Raw genomic sequence first — 22,232 nt, forward strand, 5'->3', positions numbered from 1 at the left:
ATTTTGTATGTTGCTATTATAATAATAGTTAAGATTAATTAGTATAAAATTAGTTGTGTTTGTTATTATTATCATTTAATATAAAAATTAGTTTTAATTTTATGTGTAAAAATAGTAATTTATTTTAAAAATTATTATTTATTAAAAGTTAGACATTTAAATAATTAAAAAATATTTTTTTTCCAACCGCCTTTATAAAATTTCTAAATCGGTCACTGGTATCTGAATTGTTTTAAAGAGTAAACCTCTTACACTTTCTTTGATTCTCACCATGGATAAAAAAAATTACACCAAAAGTTGGCAGCCTAGTGATTAGCAAAATTCCTTTACCTCCACTTTGACTTGACTAAACTTCATGTGGGTGAAAAATATTTCAACCTTTTTTGCTGCATTCAATACACTTAACTTTGGCTGCACCCAACACTCTCCAAAGGATGATCTCATGTACATCACAAACCTTATTCAAGTAATAATTAAGATAAATCAGTTAACTCTGCCAACCCCTTGAGCTTTTTGTCTATCTACTAGAGTCGTCCTATCCCAAATGCCAATGGAATTGTTGCTAGCCACATGAGTTTTCAACTGCTAAGAACTTGCACATTCCCATGTCCTTGCATTTCAAACAAGACATGGAATTTAATATGTAAGAATTAATAGCAGATGTGTTCAATGAAAAAGTATACTTTTATATAAGAAAAAATAAAATAAATCGTAGCTCTACAATCATACATAAGTACTAACTAAGAAGTATTAACTATTGAGACCACACTTTAATTTTTAGTTATTTTACAAAATCTAGAATGTAGATTCCACTGTTGTACAAACTCTAGAATCTAGATGCTATACAAGGCACGGTCTAAAATTTTTATTTTTTTTAATTCTCTGGTTTAATAAAAAAATATTCTTGCTTAATTTAAAATTCGAGCAAAACATAAATAAAATCTGAAAGAAAATTATTTTTAACAAGAATCTAAAATTTGACTTGACTTATACATTTCACAACTAGTTTGAATAAATTTTATTTAAATGGCTAAAAATAATATTTTTAATGTGTTTTTATTTTTATTTTAAAAAAAACATATTATGTTCAAAAGTATAAAAATATTTCCATTTTATAAAAAATTATATAAACATAAAAGTTTAGCTAAATAAAGTATAAATTAAATTTTTGTAATGAATTATAATTTCAAAAGTATAATTAAGTCTTTTTTCCTCATTTTGGTTGATTTTCTCTTTTAGCTCCTAAAAAAACATTGACTGATTTAGTTTCTCATAATTTTTTTTCACATTTTTAGATTCTGCAATTGATTTGGACGTTGAGTGATTGGCATTCCCGTGACTCATCACATAGATGACTTAGTTTATTAGAATCGACATAGTATTATTTAAAAAAAAAAATTTGGCGATTTGACAATGACCAAAAAGGTAAATTATGAAATTGGACTCTCTTTTTATCATGACTTATATATTTATTCACTCATAAAGTTTGATCCATCTTAGTTCTTATAAAAAATTATTTGTGTTTTTAGTCTCTCACATCAACTTAATAATTAATAAATTATTACTTTTACATGATTTATATTATTATTTGACACTTATTATTTAGTCAGGATTGAAATTGTAGGACTTGCGTGCTCTAAATTTTGAACTCAAATTAAATGTGAGCTTTTTTAACTCAGTTTGATGAAACATATGTCATAATCGAGCTCATGTTGAGCTAGCCTAGTTAGGTTCAATGAGGTTGCCTGTTATTTTTTCTAATTTTGTTATGAATAAAACTAAAATAACTTTTCATATTAAGAATAATTGCATTATTGTTTGTCTTTTCATTCTTTTTCTAAATGTAATAATAAATAACATAATTATATATATATATATATATATTATTTAGGTTTAATTATATTTTTACTCCTAAAATTTAGAGTAAATTTATTTGTCTCCCAAATTGACCAAAAAAAAATTGTTTCTCATATTTAAAAAAATAAGTTTTTATTCCTTAGAGTCTAACAATGTTAACGAAAGTGGTGAAAAGTTGTGACATGATGATATGAATGAACATTCGACAGATATTCACTACTCAGCGCCAAGTCACCACTTATGTAAAATGTCATTTGGTTTTAAGGATTGAAAATATATGTTTTGAAATTTGAGGACTAAAATATTTTTTTTTTCAATTTGAGGGACCAAAAGAAGTTTTACCCTAAATTTTAAAACTAAGAACATAATTAAACCTTTTGTTTATTACACTAAAATAAATTTTGACAATGAAAATAATTATCATAAGATTATCTTGAAAGAAACAATGAGAGGTAGTTAATTAGACTTCTCAAGCATCCTTAAGAGTTGAAATCAATTTGATTTGATTAAGATAGGCTTTTTTTTGTTAGTTGGAGAAAATAAAATAGTAAAAACCTAGAAAGAAAAAAAAAAAGGTTACACGCTAAGGATTGTCAAAGAGGTTGGATTGCTAATCTTTCGATAAGAGATCTCACATATCTTGAGTTATCAAAGCATAATAAATTTTGTGGATTTTTTTATGATTGTTAAATAATAAAATAAATTATGTGAAAATAATAATTAATTAACTATTAAGTTTAATTAACAACTTAAGTCAATAAGAAAGACTAAAGCGATTAACGATTTTTTTTTGAAATCGTGATAATTAAAATGAAGGTCTATTTCATAATTTACCTTCTTGGCTGGCTATGAAACTGACATAACTTTTTTTCTTAAGAAAATATCATGCCATTTAATTATCTTACTAGCCATGTTTTTAAAAATTTTGTCAAAAAAAATAAAATCTTTTTAAACATAGTTGAATAGTTGAATCGCGGTTGAATAGTTGAACCGATTTTATTTCTTATAATATTATATAATATATTAAGCAATCAAATAATTTGAAATTATAAAAAATTAGGATTAAAAAATGATAAGTTAATAAGTTAATATAAATGACTAAATTATGTTTTATAAGATAAAAATTAATAATAGTTCACAAAAAAAATAATATTTAATGTGAAATATTTAAATGCATTTTTATTTATCTTAAAAATATTTTAGATTAATTTTTTTAAAAGAAACCGGTTGAAATTTGCATCAATTTTTATCAATTTTGAGTTAATTCAAATCGTTCCAATGATTCTCACTAGTTATGAAATGTTCCAACACATGATTTCTTCTTGGATTGTTTGAACCGATACGGTTCGATTTGCAAAATAATACTTATTAGATTATAATAATTCATGTGACAAGTCGCATAAATGTGAAGGTAGATGTTAGTTTATTGTTTAATGTTTTAAGTTAAATACAAAAACTAAAATCGTGCATGAAAATTTTATGAAAAGCAAAGATCGGTAAAAAAAAATTTTAGAGATCAAAAGCAATAATAAAAAAATCAGGAATGAAAAATATTTTTTGATAAAAAAATAACTTAATTAATCTTTACCTGTAACTTTTGATTTGATGATAACTAATTAGTAATACATAAATAGAATATTTATACTTAAAAGATAAACGGTCTCTTAATTAAAGTATGAAGTTTAATTTTTGACTTATATATGGCGTTTGAAAATATTTCTTTATCTTAAAATAGATCAATCTAGTGGGAGAAAATTAGTTGGGTATAAAAATTCTGAGATATCTTTTAGTTAAAAAATATTATATAAATTTTATCTTTTTAACATATAAAATAATTTCATATTACTTAAAAAAAACTTACGTGCATAAAATTTAACTAGATAAAGTATAAGGTAACTTCTATATTGAAAAATAATTTCTAAATATTGTAAATAATATTTATACTAACTTGTATCCCAAATTCATAATTAAATAGTATTAATTAAATAATTAGCATTCAACAGGAGACATATTCTTCTTATCTAAGATGTGATACATGTATAATATTAGATTTTTTTTATCTATTTTTCTTTATCATTATGACTTATAATAAATAAATAATATACAAGAGTGAGATAAAAATAAAATATAATAAATTATGACTTATATTGTTGTACAAAGTGGAGTTGTGATGCTATAATAAATTATAGTTCCTAATTTGAATCTATATCTATTAGTTTCACAGTGATTAAGACAATAAACACATTTTTCCGCTTATGGTCACAAGTTTCAACTCCGATAGGACCACCTCATTAGAATTAAACAATTGAAACCCTTTAAGTTTGTTTTCTTACTCATACACCACCTCTGAATTTTTCAGCTTAATAAATAAAAAAGATGGACCAATAATGGAATTCTTTGGCACTTTAGGGTATGCATCCCACCATTTCATGCATGAGTGGCCACCAAATCATCAATTGATCACTCACTCTCTACACTCTGGGCAAAACAAGGCACCAAATTTGCTGATCAGAGAGGCAAATACAAAGAAACTCTTGCTCATTTCACTACTTTATTGAGGACAATTCCTGTTAATTAAATATCAACCCAGTCATTTAGGGCATCTTGGTGGTTAGATTAGGATAGTTATTTTATTCGATTTTGTTGTAATCAATTATTTTATATATTAATAAGATATGATTTCTTATCTCATTGCTTATCCTAAAGAAGTTTTTTTAGGAGCTCACCTAAAGAAGTTATTCTTATATGATATGTGGCTTTACAAACAAATATACATATATAAAATAACAAAGTATATATAATAAAAAAATATTTAAATAATAATTATAAATTAAAATTTTATATAGTTTAAAGAAAAGTAGTTACATAAATTTAAAAAATGTGTAATTTAGTTAAAATTATATATTTTTATAATTTGTAAAAATTAAAATTTAAACTAAAGTCATTTTAATTTAAGAAAATTATATGTAACTTAAATGAAAGAGTAATTTTGTCATTTGATCACATTTTATATTTTATCTTATCATTATATGATTGGTATCATATGTGAGATAAGTGAATAATACAATATTATTATTCCCTTTCTTCTTAAATATATGATTTCTTTTTCAATTTCGTTTGTCTTTTTCTATAAGATTATTTTCAAGTTATTTTTTATATTAATTATTTTTTGACTCAAATATCCTTGATTATTTTATAATAAATTTTATGTATTAAAATATAAATTTTATGTATTAATTAATTAGGTGAGAAATCAATTAAGTGAAAGAGAGAAATCACGAGCCCAAAAATTTTAAGAATAATTTTGGTAAATTAATATAAATTATTAATAAATTTAATATTACTAATTTATATTAATTAATTTTCTTTAAAATGTGAATTAGTCATAACAGTGTTATATATTAAAAGAGAAAGAACAAATTTAGATTGTTATCTGGTGCCTGAATTAAATATCAGTTTTTAGGCTCCATTTGATAAATCACTTATCATAATTGGGTCAGGTTGAGCTAACCTGGTTGGGTTTAGACTACTAGGGTGATTTTTTCTGCATCCATACAAGTTTCTTCTACACCCAACAAGTGTAATGAAAAGATAAAATTGCCTTTAGCTTAAAAATCAAATACACCATCCCTCCCCGGCACCACTCACTCACACCTCGTTTCCTCCTTCGTTGCAACACCATTGACGCTCGTTCCCTTCCCTGTTGCACTGTGACATCTGTTCGTGCATTTTTCCATTCCATTTTCGTATCCCCGCTGTGAGTATCCCCTTTATGTGTTTGTTAGTTTTTGACAATCCGGATGCAAATAGGTCATCATGTTATTGGTCCAAGTATAATTAGGACTCAGATCCCTCAAACAAGTAAGGTTTAAGTTTTGAGTTTTATAATAGAAAAATATGATTAAAAAGAGAAATTCATTAAAATTGACTAGACAAGTTTCTTTGAGGAAATTAGTTACTAATAAAATTAAATAGATATTCCGCGGTCTACATTAATAACATGATTATAAAAAAATATAAAATATAAAACAATTTCACTGTTTCTTAAATAAAATTTTAAAAATAAGAAACAAATAAAGTAAAATAAAATGAATTTTTCATAATTAAAAGTGAATAAAAATATTTTTTTCAAACCAAATAGTTTCTTAAAAAAAAGTGTGATAAGTCTGTACAATTAAAGTGAGTAACACTTCTAATTTCAATAATTAGCACAAGTACTTTTGATAAAATTTATGCGAGAAGTGAGTAGGCTGCATTTTTTGTCTAAGGAAAGCTTACCCACAAAATATTAATTGATGGTAATTTCGCCACTCTAATAATCATTGACAGCCCTATTCGTTGTCCTAACCTAGGCAATCCAGCTATCCCATTAGCATTGGGTGTTTTCAATTAAGAATATCTTTGATGATATTTTCTATAAATATTTATATAAAAAAATTATTATAATTTAGAATTATTTAAATAATTAAAATTATTTTTTACATAAACTAAAATCATTTAAATTTTTCAAAAAGTTGATTTTAAATTATACATAAAATTACTTGTAAAAATAACTATATTTATCTATGGAAAAATTATTTTATTTTATCTCGTCTTTTCTTCAATAAATATTTATAAAAATATCTAAACAGAACCTCAATTAACTTATGCACTTTTGAAAATATTCACGATTCCACACAACGATGCAGTATTTGGGTGGGATTTTACAGTCAAAAGGTCAATTTGGTACAGATAGATATGCCACCATAATGCGTGTTAGCCAACAATTGTTAGCCATGACATGGTAAATGGTAATAATTCTCGTGATGCTTCTTTAATTCCACAGTTCTTTCTTTGTCGATATATTGAACAAATTTTGTAGAGTTTTAACTTGTGTGCTTTGTTTTTCCTTTCTTTTTTTAAGTAGGGATATCTTTTAATATATGCTCTTTAATTGAATATGTGATAAACAGTTTAATCCCAGATTTGCGTGTATATATGAATTGATATAACCTTTTATATGACTTCTAATATTTCAAAAAATATAATTAATTTTAAATTTTATTGTATATATATATTTTATTTTATTTTATCGAAAATTTTACTGTTGATTTTCAAATTAATTCTTATTATTGAACTTTATCAAATAACAACAACAATGAAAAGATATAACCTTTTCTACGAACTCTAATATTTTGAAAGATATAATTGATTTTAGATTTTGCTGCATATATATTTCATTTCATCATAAATACTACCATTGAATACGAAAAGTTATAAACCTTTTATATGAATTCTAATATTTTGAAAGATATAATTAATATTAGGCTTTGTTTGCACATATATTCTCTTCAATCACAAATTTCACCATTAATAGTTTAATTAACGATTATTATTCAACAGTATCAAATAACACCAACAAACATGGGTAGCCCCATAGTGAACAGCGTGGCTGGTGATGACGGTGGTTCAAGACCGGGCGACGGAGGGTGGGAGGCGGGGCGACGGGGGGTTCGCATGGGGAGACGGAGGAGGAGGAGGTGTAGGGGGCAGAGGTCGCAAGGGAGGGCGGTTTGGAGGTCTAGCACAAATTATTCATTTAAATAAAAAAAATTGTTAGCTTAGCAATTAACTATTTAAGTAATTTGCCTATCAGTTCACTGTAACTCATGCCTGGAAATCTCGGTCCCCATAATGTGAAACATTAATATAGTCACATTTTGTCACCGATCAACCATACAATCTAATTAGCACTTTGTTAAATTCTCAGCCCCTTTAATAAAAGGAGCTAAAAGTAGGAAAAAAACCCGTTAATAGTGTACACAAAGATAACTAGAATGACAAGTACAGAATATGATTTTTTTTTTTTAAAAAAAAAGAAGACAAAATTCATTTGTAAAACCATATGATTACATTGCCATTGATATGAACTCCTTCAGAGTTTAATCCATCAAAATCCCACATTCCCATCACAAAACAACTAGTCCTGCTTATTGCGAGCAGCCCTTGCACGATGTCTCAGTTCAGCTCTTTTCCACCTCACAATCAAGTAACATAAGGAGAAGAGTGTATTGATCTGCACATAGAGAAAGATACTTCAAGTCAATATTCGATGTAAAAATAATACTAGCACTGAAAAGGTTATGTGTAAGAAAATACTAACCAAGATTATCATAGAAATGACAAGAAGAGGTCCAGACCAAAGAACTGACATAAATAGTCCACTCGGATCAAAGTAGTTCTGACTAGAGAAACTTTTCCAGTTTTTTCCCAAAAATCTGTTCAGCCTCTCAGCAAGATATACACCAGCCACTGCAGCAAAACAATTTGTAGGTAAGACAAGCTTCAAGAATTGTTTAATAGAGATAAAGCAACAACCAAGCTTTTTCCCACTAGAGAGATTGAATAACAAGCCTTGTTATAACCCACCAAGGGTCCTAAAATATTGCTACTAACTTTCCAGCACATTGACCTTGAATGTATTGAGCTTGAATATTCAATTTAATGGATTAAAAAGGTACTTCATATCACCACCAAATCAGTGGCTAAGACGATCCATCATCAAATTTCTCATTAAAAAAGAAACCTTGACATTAATGAAATGGATAAATTTGCAATCATGTGAGCTCTTCACTAAAGTATATGTGCTTCCAAGGTGCTAATATGACTGGATTTTGACAATTTTAGGTATTGTTTGCGATTATAAATACATGACAAGAAAAACATTTTATAAAGATGAAGCCCAAAGCTAAACAGAATATAGAATAGCATTCCTCTCAATTTCACAAAATTTTTGCTTGGCATTTCACCCCAGGCCAGAAAACCAAGGCAAGGCACTAACTTTATTATCATGAAGGATTGAAAAAATGTAACAAATTCAAAACAGGAATAAAGCTAGCAGCATCAAAAGCAATAGAGCAGTTTTAAATAAGCCTATATAGTCGATTAAAAAATTCATTCAATAAAATAAATATGGAATGCCACATACATGTCAAAAGGAACAAGAACATTTGAAAGTTAGTCTTCTTCCTAGAGATGATAGTTACAAGCAGCAACACAACATGGAATCCTAGTAATGCCATTAGCCAAGGTTCCTGAAACAGAGTGAAAAGAAAAATTAGTAAATCAAAACAGTGTCAATCGTAAGAAAGTTCAGGAAAAGAAAAATGATAAAGACTGAACAGTCTGAGAACAGAAAACACTGAATGTCATGTTTCAAAAACAGTATTTTCTATCCACATCTTATATGCATCGTACACTAAATAGTAGTGTATAGATTGGAAATCTCATGATATTGCTGCCAAGAACAAACATGAATATTCTTCCATTGATCCTTTTCCATTAAATTAACAAGTCATCATATTGTTTATAAGCTTTGATAGCATTATTCAAATTATTCAAACACTACCATCATGTAAAATTAGTAAATTAGACAGTGATACCAGCATGAGAGCATGACAACAACCATAATAAAGCAGAGAAATCACTTTTTGATTTGAAATTCGTGTTCATATGAAAAATCCTTGGATCTTCCTATCATGCTTTCAAAAGACTTCCATCCATCCAGTAGATCTTTCTTTTAATTCAGATTTTGGTAGGAAATAAACAATGAATAAATGAATTGGTTTGATTCAATCTAACGTGCACAGACAAATTGAAAAATAACAAAATTGATGGCACTCTCACATAAAGAATCTAGTGTAACACCAACAATGGATTGCAAATCCAACACATACATAGGTTGATGGGAAGTGTTAATAAATGGTGACTCGCTGCTTGATGGAAGGAACCGTCTAGCTCTGGACTTGGGTAGACCAGAACCTACAAGATAATCCTCCTAGTTGTAAAAGGAAACTCACACCCCAATATTGCAGTGAAGGTCCCTACAACCTCTTAAAATGCAGAATATAATAAACAGATGTAGTAACTAAACCAGCATACACGAGTTTATAAGTGCTTATGATTCAATGCATTATGATAATCATGTTGTCAATCATAAATTAAAAGCCCACAAATCCACAATTCACAGCCCATCAACAAAGAACAGCAACATAGAACTTGAATTGAAAACAAGTCCACAAAGAACAGAGATAAAGATAATCAAAATTGGAGGGCTACCTTCCAGTCAATGGCATAGAAAAAACCAATAAAGTTATCGTAAGCAGGGCGGAAGCCAGCACGAAGATCCGAAGAGAGCTTCTGAACAAGATCAGCCATAAGGTCCATGTGCTCCTCCATAGCAGATTTCAGCTCCTCCATTGTAACAGAGAAACCCCACAGAAATTTTCGTGTAACAAAATGTACTAGATTCAACTACCTGCGGGCAATGTTATGAAAACCGACCCAGTCAAGGCACTGAGTCAATGGGTCAGTGGTCGAACCAAAGGATCAATAGTTGAACCGATTGACCCATTATATATTAAAAAAAATTATACAGCTAACATAATTTGAAATAACAAATAAAGTTCATAACAACACAAGTCCATAACTACTAACTTAACTTCTAAATTCCAAACATTAACAATCAAAGAAATGGAAGAATTAACAACATACTAACTGCAAACATGAACAATCAAAATTACAACTTTCATTGAGAGAAAAATAAAATAAAATGGATCCAGCTAATTACGAAATTCAAGAAGAAGCATTTCAATTATGAGTACTATAGAGGATAAGCCGAAGCCAATTCGTAAGAAAACAAGATATAAGTCAGTAACAAAAATCCTCCCCTTAAATTAAAATACAGAGAAGAACAAAGCATAACATCTGCTTGTGGTCAAATTCAAGCAGGAAAAAAGATCAGTACCAAATTGTGTGTTGTTACCGGCGAGATTCAGGTCTAGGGCTCGCGCTTCTGTTGTGAATTGAATTAACGAACAAGGATGAAAGGAAATGTGAAGAACCCAGAAAGAAGTGAAACGCGCAAGGTCTCAGTTAAGTGCGAGTAAAACACTAAAAATGTACCCTTTGGGGCCCCTACGACGTCGTTTTTTATTCAGTATCTAAAATAAAATAAATTCATATATTTATATTCTATGTGAACCTGAACAAATTTAGCCAAAACATAACAATGAGAATAAAGTAAAAATAAAATTAAAAAATATCGCATAAAAATTAATTGTTCGCATTATAGATATAGTTTGTAAGAAATACATTAGAATATATAGTCTTACTATTTGAATTATTTTCATTTTAAAATATATTTCATAAACTATTTTTGATGAATATTTTTTCGATAATATTTTAATGAATATTTTAGTATGTATATTTTTATATATATTTATATCTTACATAAATTTCGTCATAATTAATTTTTATTTAATAATATGGATGCATATGAAAGTTCACAATTCACATGTTCAATAGGTGTAATTATATTATTAAATTTATAAAATATAATAAATACATTGTATTTCACAAATATTATATTTATTAATTATACTATGTTTATTCGATGTTATATTTAAAAATATAATAAATCTGTAATATATATATATATATATATATATATATATATATATATATATATATATATATATAATTTCATATGAAAAGTCATGTATTTTAAAATATATATTATATTTTATAAATTATATGATAGTATTCAATAAATACAACAAATAAAATTATTTACTAATTATGTACATACATTAAATACTTTTATATCATAAATTAAAATTTTCTTCATAAAAACAATCTTATTTATATACCTATTATTTTTGTTTTTATTATTAGAAGTAAGGTATCTTTTACTAATTATATAAATAGTACATCAATAACATTATATATATATATATATATATATATATATATATATATATAAATATTTTCATATCATAAATTAAAAATCTCATTCATAAAAATAATTAGAAGTCATAAAATAATATATATATATATATATATATATATATATATATATATATACATAAATATTATATATTTTTTCTATTAAAAGTAAGGTATTTCAAGAACTAGACGTCATAAAAGTTAAGACTAACGGTAGGAAATCAAATTTTTATTAACATGAATTCAACTATCTACTAATTATACTAGATCGTGTTAATATGCCTATTATCTTTCTCATATAATTGTATTTTGTTTTACAGTAAGTTGAAAAAAGGCAGAGTTAAATAAAATCAACATTTTATCTCAATTTAATAGGGATACGTCAGTGTAACATGTGAAAGCCACTATGACTTCTTTTAAGAGTCAAATCAACAAAAACGTTATTATTATGTAACACCAATTAGCTTGTAAATTTAAATGAACGATGAACTGTTGTTCAAGTTTTTTTTTTTAAACAAGTTTCGATCACAAAACTAACTTGGCTATAAAAAAATTATTTATATAATAATTTGTAACAATATTTTTGTGTGTTTATTTCTCTATTACACCTTATTTATTACATTTTATAATAATAGAGATATAAACACAAAAATCAATGTTATCCAAACTGTTATAATACAAATTTTGTTAAAAAAAACTGTTATATAAATAATTGTACATACTATATATATTACATCTCATAAAAAAACTTGAACAAACGTTTTTTCAGTTTCCTACATTTTCAATGTGTGTACCACTTCCACATATTCCATTGCAAAAGAATTGGCTTGCAACGAAAATCTTTTGCTTTGATCCGAAATTTGAGTCAATCATTCTCCCACCTTCAAAACCAGCTGATAAACGTATATAACCAAATCAACATTATTAAATACTCAAGAAAAATTACAAGAGAAAAACTGTAAAAATGTGTATTTAAACAAAAATGGAGTTTTATTTTCATACATGGTTAATGTAGAGATTTTTACACTATCAACTAATAAAAAATCATCTTAATTATAAATTTTAAAGTAATTAATAAAAAAACAACCATGTTACTATATTTGTCCATATAATCTAAATGAGCAAAACTATTCATGAATTATTTGAGCTTAATTTGTTAAATGTTGGATCAAATTTTTTTATTTAATTAAATAAGCAAATTCAAATTTAATATTAACCTCGATTATTTAAAATAAATTAAACTCAAGCTCTCTAAGCTTGATGATAATAGCTAACGTCTAGTGGATAGCTCAGTTATATATATGAATCAAGTTTTAGTCATTTTTTTCACATACTAAACTTAAATTTGTAGTGCTCCATCATCTCATTTTAATTAAATATATGAAAATAATTATTGCATGAAAAGAGTGGGAGATTCACGATGACGGTTTAACAGTATTGCAACTCATCAAATGTATCGCTTTCATAATAATTTACTCTTATGTTCTGTTTAAACTTTAAGACTTGAGTGAAAGAAATTATCCAAAAATTTTGTCACACTCACACATGAAAATACCTCTTTATAAATGCATCAAACAGTTTCAACCAAAGCCCGTTGCAACCTCCCTTTGTTCTTCTTCCTTTCTTCGTTGGCTCGTTCAAAGGACGTACTGCATGGTGTTAACAGAGACAGACAACGATGTCCATTAATGATAGCAACATAAATTGACTCCTCCATCAAATGATATTTATAATGTGCAAGAAAATTATTTATACACTACGCAGAAGAAAATATTACATAATTACAATATATTTTAAAATATGAAAATAATTTTTAATCTATAAGTAATCATAGTATTAATTGAATAAATGGATCAATAATAACAAAAGTCATTTACGTAAAAATCCCTCCCCAAATGGTGCTTCCATTTTTTATTGCACATAACTTTCCTTGTGCATGCATCAAAACCTGTATTACGATTTCAAGAAAGTCAAATATTCAATTAGTAAACTCCAAATATTGACTCTTATTGTATGAGTATTTCAAAATCCTATAAATATAAAATATTAAAAAAATGATTTTTTATCTTCATTTAATAATAATTTTAATTTATCTATTTATATAACCTATTTTATCTTAACCAAAAAAATAAGATAACCTATTATTATATTATAAATATTATATTACAAAAGAATATCTAAATTCCAAATCCGAAATTTCACCACTATTTCAACCTTTACAAAGTAAGGAAAGTTCTTGAAAAAATCAGAAAAAAATATCTTCTAGTTCCAGTTCTGTAAATTAAAGAATATTACCTGCAACTTTGTGGTACGCTCCAAGTAAGATTTGATTGTTTCTTCTCAATTTCAGGCAATGCCATATACTTCTTCCAATCCTCAAGCAAAATTTTAAGATCATTGACTTTGTTGTCTATGCCAACACAACAATTGGCATGCATTGTTGAGACCTTGTTGAGGTCCTTGCTAGGCTCACAAAACCCTCCAAAATAGCTAGTGCTAAGGAACCTAATCTTCAGCTTCATTTGGGAAATTAAAGGGTTCAATTTAATCTTGTTGAACACAGCCTGCTCACCAAACCCTGGGTACTCTTTGCTAGAGTTGAACCAGAACTTGTTAAGCCAAATAGTTCTGTTATTCGATTTAATATATTTAAACCCTCCATTTGGATAGTTGTTTATGTCAGAGGAATTGCCATTGAAAGCATCACAAGCTATTTGGAAATCTGCATCTTCGTAAAATTGTTTGAAGGGATCTCTAAGCCACATTATATCAGTATCCTACAAAGGAAAACAAAACAAAAAAAACCCTTTAACTCGTTGTATTGTGTGGTTGAGTGTGTGCATTGTAAAGATCTTAAAAAGTTTTTTTTTTTTTTGTTTGCAAAACAAATACATGTATAATTTTACATGTATACCGTGAACACAAAGTTATATCCCATCTCAAGGACAGAAGTAAGGAATTCAGTTCTTCTCCACATCATGCGTAGGTATGTTGGGGACATGAAAAATACTTCACCGGTGAAATTGGAACCTTTAGTTTCAACTTGGTAACAATGCTTGTGCATAGCAAGGCAATAAGCATTTGTCTTTTGGTCCCAAGTTATTACCACCAAGTGATTCAAAAGCCATTGTGTCTCATTCCCTACCGGTCCCCGTAGGGTAAAGAGGTCAAATATGGAACCTGGCTTTGCCCATGCATCGTTTAAAGTTGTGATTATCACTGTCTTATTATCCTTCATAGACGCGGTTCTAAGAACACTCTCTAGCTTTGATTCATAACCAGCCTGAGATGCATAAAGCCAAGACTACATCAAACACTTGGTAACCCAATTAAGTTCACATTTCACAGAACAAATTTTCATAAGACAAGTGAAAAGATAAGCTCAACAACTAGTCTAACATGCTTGCCAAAAAGATAAAATAATCCAATCCCTTCATTATTGATCATGGCATTCACAAAAGAATAATATCTCCAAAGGGAAACTGCATCCCTTTATTCCTTTCCCACTTATGCATCAATAATATCAGAAATTAAAGGGAAGTAAAATTTTGATTTAGCCAATTAAATAACATAATTAACTAAGGTACATTTTCCACTATAAGAAAAACCTAAGATACATTTATTCTCACATAAATGCTAATAATTCAAAAAGCTTAAATGCAATGGAGAATCAAACATATACTTATAATCGATCAAGTAGACAAATTTGTTGTCGCTATCTTAAATCACGAAACCAGAAGGTCAATGTCAAAGGTTGAAGTTTGTGAATGTTTGTTAATTAATAAATGATTTTCTTCAATGTGTTATTCCGAATTGATTAGCAGTCCCACGTGAGATGAATTTCTTTCTTGAGTATCTTGAAAGCTTATATAAGAAAACTCAAGTAAGGCTTTAAGATCTATCCCATTTATCTTATATAGCTTCATCGTTTTCCTAGAGAAAAATTCAAAGAAAAAAATATAGTTTTTCCTATGAGGTCTTTTTAGTGTTTGTTATCAGATTGTTAATATATATATATATATATATATATATATATATATATATATATATATATATATATATATATATATATATATATATTCTCATTGTATTTTAAAGAGAGGTCTTGTAATCTCTTTCAGTTAGTGAAAATCTCTTTTATTCTTATAATAATATGCGGTTTTCCTCTCTTTGAGGGTTTTCCATGTTGATACTCAAATACCCAATAATGGTATTAGAGCCCACTTGGTCAATATAGTCAATATTTTGGTGTATAGTATTGTTTCAGTATACAGTGCTATCCACGGTGTGGATATTGTTCACGATAACTCTGCACATGTACAGACTAACTTTTCTTTTTTGGTGGCGTCCAGATTAACTTGTTCTAATATTATATGTACAGTTGAAAAATTATTTGGTGGTAAAGGAAGGTGGAAGCTAAGGCATAGTATTAAGAATGGCAAAGGATAGGGAATTAGCAATGGCAACGAGTATAATACTATACTATTTGCTCTAATACTTGCTCTGGGCTCGTTTCAGTTACACGGGTATTTATATTATCCTATCCATTGTGAGTATTTTCTTGTGGGTACTCAGAAAATTTAGGTAGAATTGTTATCACTAAAAATAATATATATGATAAAAATAAACAATTTCATTCTTGACTTTTCAACTAACTCACCACGAGAGTTTGCTTATGACTTCCTTAGGACTGTAATAGGACTTGCTTAACTGTCTTTTCAACTAACTACGGACTACGAGAGTTTACTTAATTCGTAGAATCTTTTAAAACTATCTTAATTATCTGATTGTGACCTGCTTTCCAAAACCAAAACAAGATAACTCAAAGGCTTGATCATAAAGATTTGACTTTTTAAACAAGTTTTCCACTAAAAAATTTCCTTTGAAAGGGGATGAGAATTCACAATTCTCATGAAGGAATTTTGTTCTTATAAATAAGACAAAAGGTATTTTATTGAAAATTATAAAAATGTCATTTCATTTTTTATTTGGTTGCTTACTTTAAAAAAAAAAAAAACTATTCTTTCAAAAGAAAGATTGTTTTTTATGCGTTCCAGTTTTCTATAAACCGAAATCATATTAAATATATAAAAATATATCTTTTTATCCATTTTTATTTTAAAGATTTTTTGAAAAATAAACTAGGTTAAATTCATAAAAACAATATAATGTTTTATAACAATTAAAAAAAGTGTATCATTAAATGACAAAGATTAAGCACACGTTAAAATTCGATAATCTATTATCAATATTTAAGAAAAATAAACTTGCTTTGCGCAACGAGTATAATCCTATAGTATTTGGAATTAGACTAGAATCTTTTAAGAAAGATTGTAGGTTCAAATACTATGGATGAAATAAAAAACGTGACTAAAATAAGAAATATCATAATATACCAAGGTGACTTAAAAAATACCGATAACAAGTGAAAAGAAAAAACAAAAAGAATGAAACAGCGAGCGATCCACTCACCAAACAAATATTATAAATCAATTACGTGCGAGAAGATTAAGTATATATAGCTAAAGAGACTAATTAATATTCACAATCAATATATGAAATTATGAATCATGTTAAACGAGACTTACATTTAGTATCCGTTTAACTGTCTCTTAAACAAAATTACCTAAATAAATATATAGGAAAAAAAATAGCATAACAACGTAACTGCATAAGCATTAAAAAAGCATGGTTCTTTAGTTCAAGTATATGGCATGGAGAATAATCCAAATTGACCCACAAAACCAAAAAGCTTGATCAACCCAAACCAGTAGGCAAGCTTTAACAGCAAGAGCATAACAAAAAACATCAAAACACAAAATTAAAAAATTCAACTTTTTAGTTAGTTTGCAAGAAAAATAAGCATCAAATTAAGGCCAAAACTCCAAAATTCATTCCTTTCATTCTCCTCTATCTACACCACCAATAATTCCAATTGCAAAAGGCAACTTGGCACACACTCACGAATGAATATATATATATATATATATATATATATATATATATATATATATATATATATATATATATATATATATATATAGAGAGAGAGAGAGAGAGAGAGAGAGAGAGAGAGAGACTCACCTTTATTGACTGAGCACTGAAGTAATGTGAGAAGGTATGAAATTCAATGGAAGAGGCAGAGTTAGAGAGAAACATCCACAACACAGCAAGCCCTGCAATGGACATGGTTACTTGCATCACCCTTCTCACCAAAAGCTGGTGGTTACCGAAACTCCATGCCTTGATGCCACCGTCGCCGCTGCCACCGGAATTCTCCACCGTATAGGTGTTCTTCTTCATTGTTTCAAGAGCTCAATTGGGGATGCAAAAAATGGTCTCTCTTTGACTATTCTTAAAGAACGTTGCTTCTACTTTGTTTTCTTCTTCAACAAAACAGCAACTATAGTAGTACTACTTTTTAAGATACGTTATTGTTTGACTACATTCACAATAACCAACTCTTCATCATTTATTACTTTTTATATATCTTTCAAGTATATATTATAAATCAACCTTTTTATGAAGGTAAACTAATACAATTTATATTATTTCACACATACCATTAATTGTTGTGTCTTGCATAATAATAAAAGAAATCTTCGACATATATAAAACTTTCTTTGTGATTAATGAGCTACTCGTTTTATATTAAATAAGTCGGTTATTTACGACAACAAAAAAATAAGTCGGTTGTTTGTTTAATCTTCTATACAATAAAAGAAGGAAATTTGAACACACTTATTTTTTCCATCCAAGTTAGAAACACTTTATAGACATTTTTTTTAGTTATTCTAATTTTTTTAACAGCATAGTTCAATTTTATTAGAGTGTAATTGAGAGTGTGTTTATAACATTACTCTTGTATGAATTTAACGTAAGATGTGAATCTCAATTAAGATTGCCTTAAAAAAACGAATACTCGAGTTTGGTTTAAATGCAAGGACATCCTGGACGTGAGAATTTGCCTGTTCTTGGTGAAGTTGAATACTTGATTTTTTTCCGCCAAAAAAAAAGGGCAACAATAACATTGTTTGCATTGGGATGACTCTAGTAGAAAATTTAATGCTTGTAGAAAACAAGAACATCTCAATTAAAAAAAGTGTCCCCATAAGACATGTTTTAAATGGATGTAGAAAATTTAAGGATGAGATAAAAAGAAAATTTTACTATGAGATCATGTAATTTGTGAAAGTTTATAATAAATTATTTTTTTATTTGTACTGAAAAAAATTTCTAAATCCGTCATTGCTCTCAAAGTGTCTAATATCATAAAGGGTCTTTGGTTAAAGAATTGAAAAATAAAATATTTTAGTCAAAATCATATAAAAATGTATTTTTTTTATTCCAATATAAAAATATTTTTTTAAAAAAATTCTTAAATAATGACACTGATCATAAAAAATCTCTCAAAGTTTACCTTGTTTAAATCCTCATAAAAGCAGTTATATCCAACCACAAATAGTTATTAGCTAACCACTCTTAATTAACACAAGATACTAAATCATACGGTTAGGCAGGAAAAAGTTATTACTTTGTCTTGCATTTATACTTACGAACAATTCACGCAAAAAAAATTCCGGTCAACTTTTAACATCTCACATATGATGTATGATTTACTCCCTTCATTCTTATTTATAAGAATCAAAGTTAAAATTATGTTTATTTATTTTTATAAAATTTAATCTATAATATTTCTTGTATTGATTATTTTTATATTAGAAATACTTATAATTTAAAGAAGAAAAAATATATTAACAAACAATAAAAAAGAAAGAACTATTAATTACAAGAATGGTTTTAAAAAATATATAAATTTAAGATAAATTTATTGCTATGAATTAAATTAAATATTTTTCTTAATCTTATGAATTAGGCAATTCTATGTTATATATAGTAATGGATAAAATATTTTTTTTAATAATTGATCTTATAATAATAAATAAATATAAAATGTAAAACACACCGTATATATGTTAATCCTGGATAGGCAATCACAACTTAATAATCAACAAGTGATTGGTCAAAATGTCATTTGCAACCCTTAAGTATATGTTCAGGAATTAAATCTTGAGTGTCAAAATGTCAAATTTGAATGACATTTTTTTCATTACTAACAAAAGGAAATGCTCATAAAAAAACATATTAAAAAAAGTTAAAAACAAAATTAAAAATGACTCTAGTAGAGAAAAAGCTCAAGGGTCTGGCAGAGCTGAATGATCGATTTCTCTTTAAATTACATGAATGCCTTTTTATGAGTTTTGTGATGGACATGAGATCATCCTTTGGAGAGGGTTTCGTGCAACCAAAGTTCAGTGGATTATTGCAGAAGAAAAAGAGATAAAATTAATATATTTTTTCCCACGTGAAGTTTATTCAAGCAAGAAGCACGTCAAAGAATTTTGCCAATCACTAGGCCGCGATTGCATACTTTTGATGTGCAACCTATATATAAGTATAACCTATTTACTATATATTAAAATCACTGGCATGGGAGTAGGTCATGCACTCTTTTAAAAAATATAAAGCATGTGCTCTTTAATACAATTATACACGTCACTGTGATGCACTTTTGTTAGCAATGTCAACCAAAACTCTAAAGAAATAATTCTCTCACACACAAACAATAATGAGATTAAACAAATGTGTAAAATGATTTTTCTTTTCTTATTAATCAATAATAAGATTACATCTGTTTGCTGATAAAAAAAAGGATTACATATGTTTAATTATATAATAATAAACCATAAACCTAAGATACAGTATTAACAAATCATCATTGTATCAGATCGAAAGGGCACCCTGCACTCCCAACCCATGTCGTCATCGTAACCTTCATTCTGTTGTGCTCTACTTCACTATATGCTTTAGTATCTGCGTGCCCATAACATATGAGTCATGCATACTAAATGTTTTTTTTTTAATTTCTCGACAAAAAGAATCTCCTAGAGGTTCCCTTGCTTAAATCTTGATAAAAGTTGTTAGCCATTAACTTATCATGGTCTTATCTACTTGTAACTATTAGCAAACCACTCTTAACACAAGCTAAATAATAAGGTTTTGACAACGGCTTATTTGAATTTCAAGTACTATAAGGTTATGTGATAGCTGTGTTAGTCACTACCAAAACATTATATTTTCCTTAAACTTATATAAGGAATAAATTAGGTCATACTTCTTGAAGACAGAAATCACTTATAATCTTATTAAGAAAATAAAAAAGGATATATGTATTGAAAGCAAAATAGAAAGTAATAAAGGAAATTCAGATTAATAAAAACATCGAGGTTTAATGATAAATTTTATCACTCAACTTTTATTATTTTATAAATTTTATCATTTAAATTTTATTTTTACAAATTTTATCACCTAAATTTTTAATTTTTATGTATTTTATCATCATGACGAATTTTTTTACCAAATTAGGTAATTTTGTAAAACTATGTATCAAACTAAGTAGTTTTGAAAACTATTTAATAAAAATAGATAATTTTAACTTTTGATATTGATTGTAGTTATATCCAATATAAAAAAATGACTTTTTATATTAGTTATACTCACAATTGATGTACAAAAATATCAAAAAGTGACTTTTTATATTATTATGTTATGAAGGTGATGATAAAATATACAAAAATAAAAAAATTGGATAATAAAATTTACAAAATGTTAAAAGTTAAATGATAAAATTCCTAGAAAAAAACTTAAGTGATAAATTCTACAAATTTATGAATGTTGATGGTAAAATTCACAAAAATAAAACTTGAATAACAAAATCTGTAAAATAAGAAAAATTTAATGGTAAAATTTACAATTAAGCAAAACACCAATCCAATTCATATGGTAATCTTTGATATAAATCTTTGATATTATGTTAGATTAAAAAAAAAAGCATAGAACTTGCATGCATATGTGTCCATACGAATTTAGATGACCATCTAACATACAATTAATAAAACAGAATCACAATCGTAATCCCTAAGCAATGTTATCAACCGATTACCTATCTCAAATAGATTCATATTAACCAACTCTAATCTAATTTCACTTCAATCATAAAAAAACAACCCACAACCATGAAAAATGAATTCACAAATGAAGAAGAGAGGAAATATGCATACAAAATTTAAAATTTAGGTCAAACCTTAATCACATTGATTAAAGCCTTTAGCCCTCCATGGACATCGACATTGAAGAAGGATTAAAGAAGAACACTTACAGGGAGAGGAAACTTGAAGAATGAATAGAGAAATTTATATTCTCAAAGGGTGTGTCTAGCTATCTCCATTACATGACTCCTTATTTATATATACGTGTAATGGATCGGAGAGCAAATCCTAATAAAATATCTTAATGAAATCCTAGTAAACTTTTAAACAAATCTTAATAAAATCCTAAGATAAAATAAGGTAAAATCTTAAAATCCTAATGAGATAAAGTAGCTTCAAATCCCGAGTTCTGAGAACTTGAACAAACTTTTCTCCGTCCCCTGCATTTCAATGTGTGTGTCGCTTCTATTCTACATATTTCTTTTATGTTGCAAAGAATTAGTTTGGCAACGTAATTTTTTTGTCATCTGAAATTTGAGTGAATCATACTCCAACCTTCAA

General features: G+C 27.3%; 2 protein-coding genes across 3 annotated transcripts; both read right to left on the bottom strand.

The window, feature by feature from the left end:
* Nucleotides 1-7,681: 7,681 nt before the first annotated feature.
* Nucleotides 7,682-10,782, bottom strand: LOC100305910 (uncharacterized). 2 transcript variants are annotated; one of them, XM_006586554.3, is made up of 5 exons: nucleotides 10,643-10,782; nucleotides 9,955-10,191; nucleotides 8,825-8,930; nucleotides 8,000-8,148; nucleotides 7,682-7,912 (listed from the first exon to the last, which is right to left on the bottom strand). In XM_006586554.3, exons 2-5 carry the CDS (start codon nucleotides 10,093-10,095, stop codon nucleotides 7,817-7,819), a joined length of 492 nt encoding a protein of 163 aa, XP_006586617.1. In that variant the 5' UTR covers nucleotides 10,096-10,191; nucleotides 10,643-10,782; the 3' UTR covers nucleotides 7,682-7,816. The 2 variants fall into 2 exon arrangements, with proteins under 2 accessions (XP_006586617.1, NP_001238601.1); NM_001251672.2 differs by having other exon boundaries at nucleotides 7,702-7,912; nucleotides 9,955-10,153; nucleotides 10,643-10,760.
* Nucleotides 10,783-12,159: 1,377 nt separating this feature from the next.
* Nucleotides 12,160-18,071, bottom strand: LOC100804278 (uncharacterized protein At4g15970). The gene is made up of 5 exons (XM_006587369.4): nucleotides 17,707-18,071; nucleotides 14,537-14,905; nucleotides 13,918-14,399; nucleotides 13,178-13,271; nucleotides 12,160-12,515 (listed from the first exon to the last, which is right to left on the bottom strand). The coding sequence occupies exons 1-4, from the start codon at nucleotides 17,923-17,925 to the stop codon at nucleotides 13,193-13,195; spliced, it is 1,149 nt and encodes a 382-aa protein (XP_006587432.1). The 5' UTR covers nucleotides 17,926-18,071; the 3' UTR covers nucleotides 12,160-12,515; nucleotides 13,178-13,192.
* Between the last annotated feature and the right edge of the window lie 4,161 nt (nucleotides 18,072-22,232).

This window comes from Glycine max, chromosome 9, assembly GCF_000004515.6.
Source record: "Glycine max cultivar Williams 82 chromosome 9, Glycine_max_v4.0, whole genome shotgun sequence".
Classification (NCBI taxonomy): Eukaryota; Viridiplantae; Streptophyta; class Magnoliopsida; order Fabales; family Fabaceae; genus Glycine; species Glycine max.

Coding starts and splice junctions, on each gene's coding strand:
- LOC100305910 (XM_006586554.3), bottom strand. CDS start 10,095: ATGGAGGAGCTGAAATCTGCTATGGAGGAGCACATGGACCTTATGGCT. Junction 8,149..8,824: donor GTTCTTGTTCCTTTTGACAT/GTATGTGGCATT, acceptor GTTTTGCTGCAG/TGGCTGGTGTATATCTTGCT. Junction 7,913..7,999: donor TCATTTCTATGATAATCTTG/GTTAGTATTTTC, acceptor CTCTATGTGCAG/ATCAATACACTCTTCTCCTT.
- LOC100804278 (XM_006587369.4), bottom strand. CDS start 17,925: ATGAAGAAGAACACCTATACGGTGGAGAATTCCGGTGGCAGCGGCGAC. Junction 14,906..17,706: donor TCAGTGCTCAGTCAATAAAG/GTGAGTCTCTCT, acceptor TATGCATCTCAG/GCTGGTTATGAATCAAAGCT. Junction 14,400..14,536: donor GATATAACTTTGTGTTCACG/GTATACATGTAA, acceptor TTTCCTTTGTAG/GATACTGATATAATGTGGCT.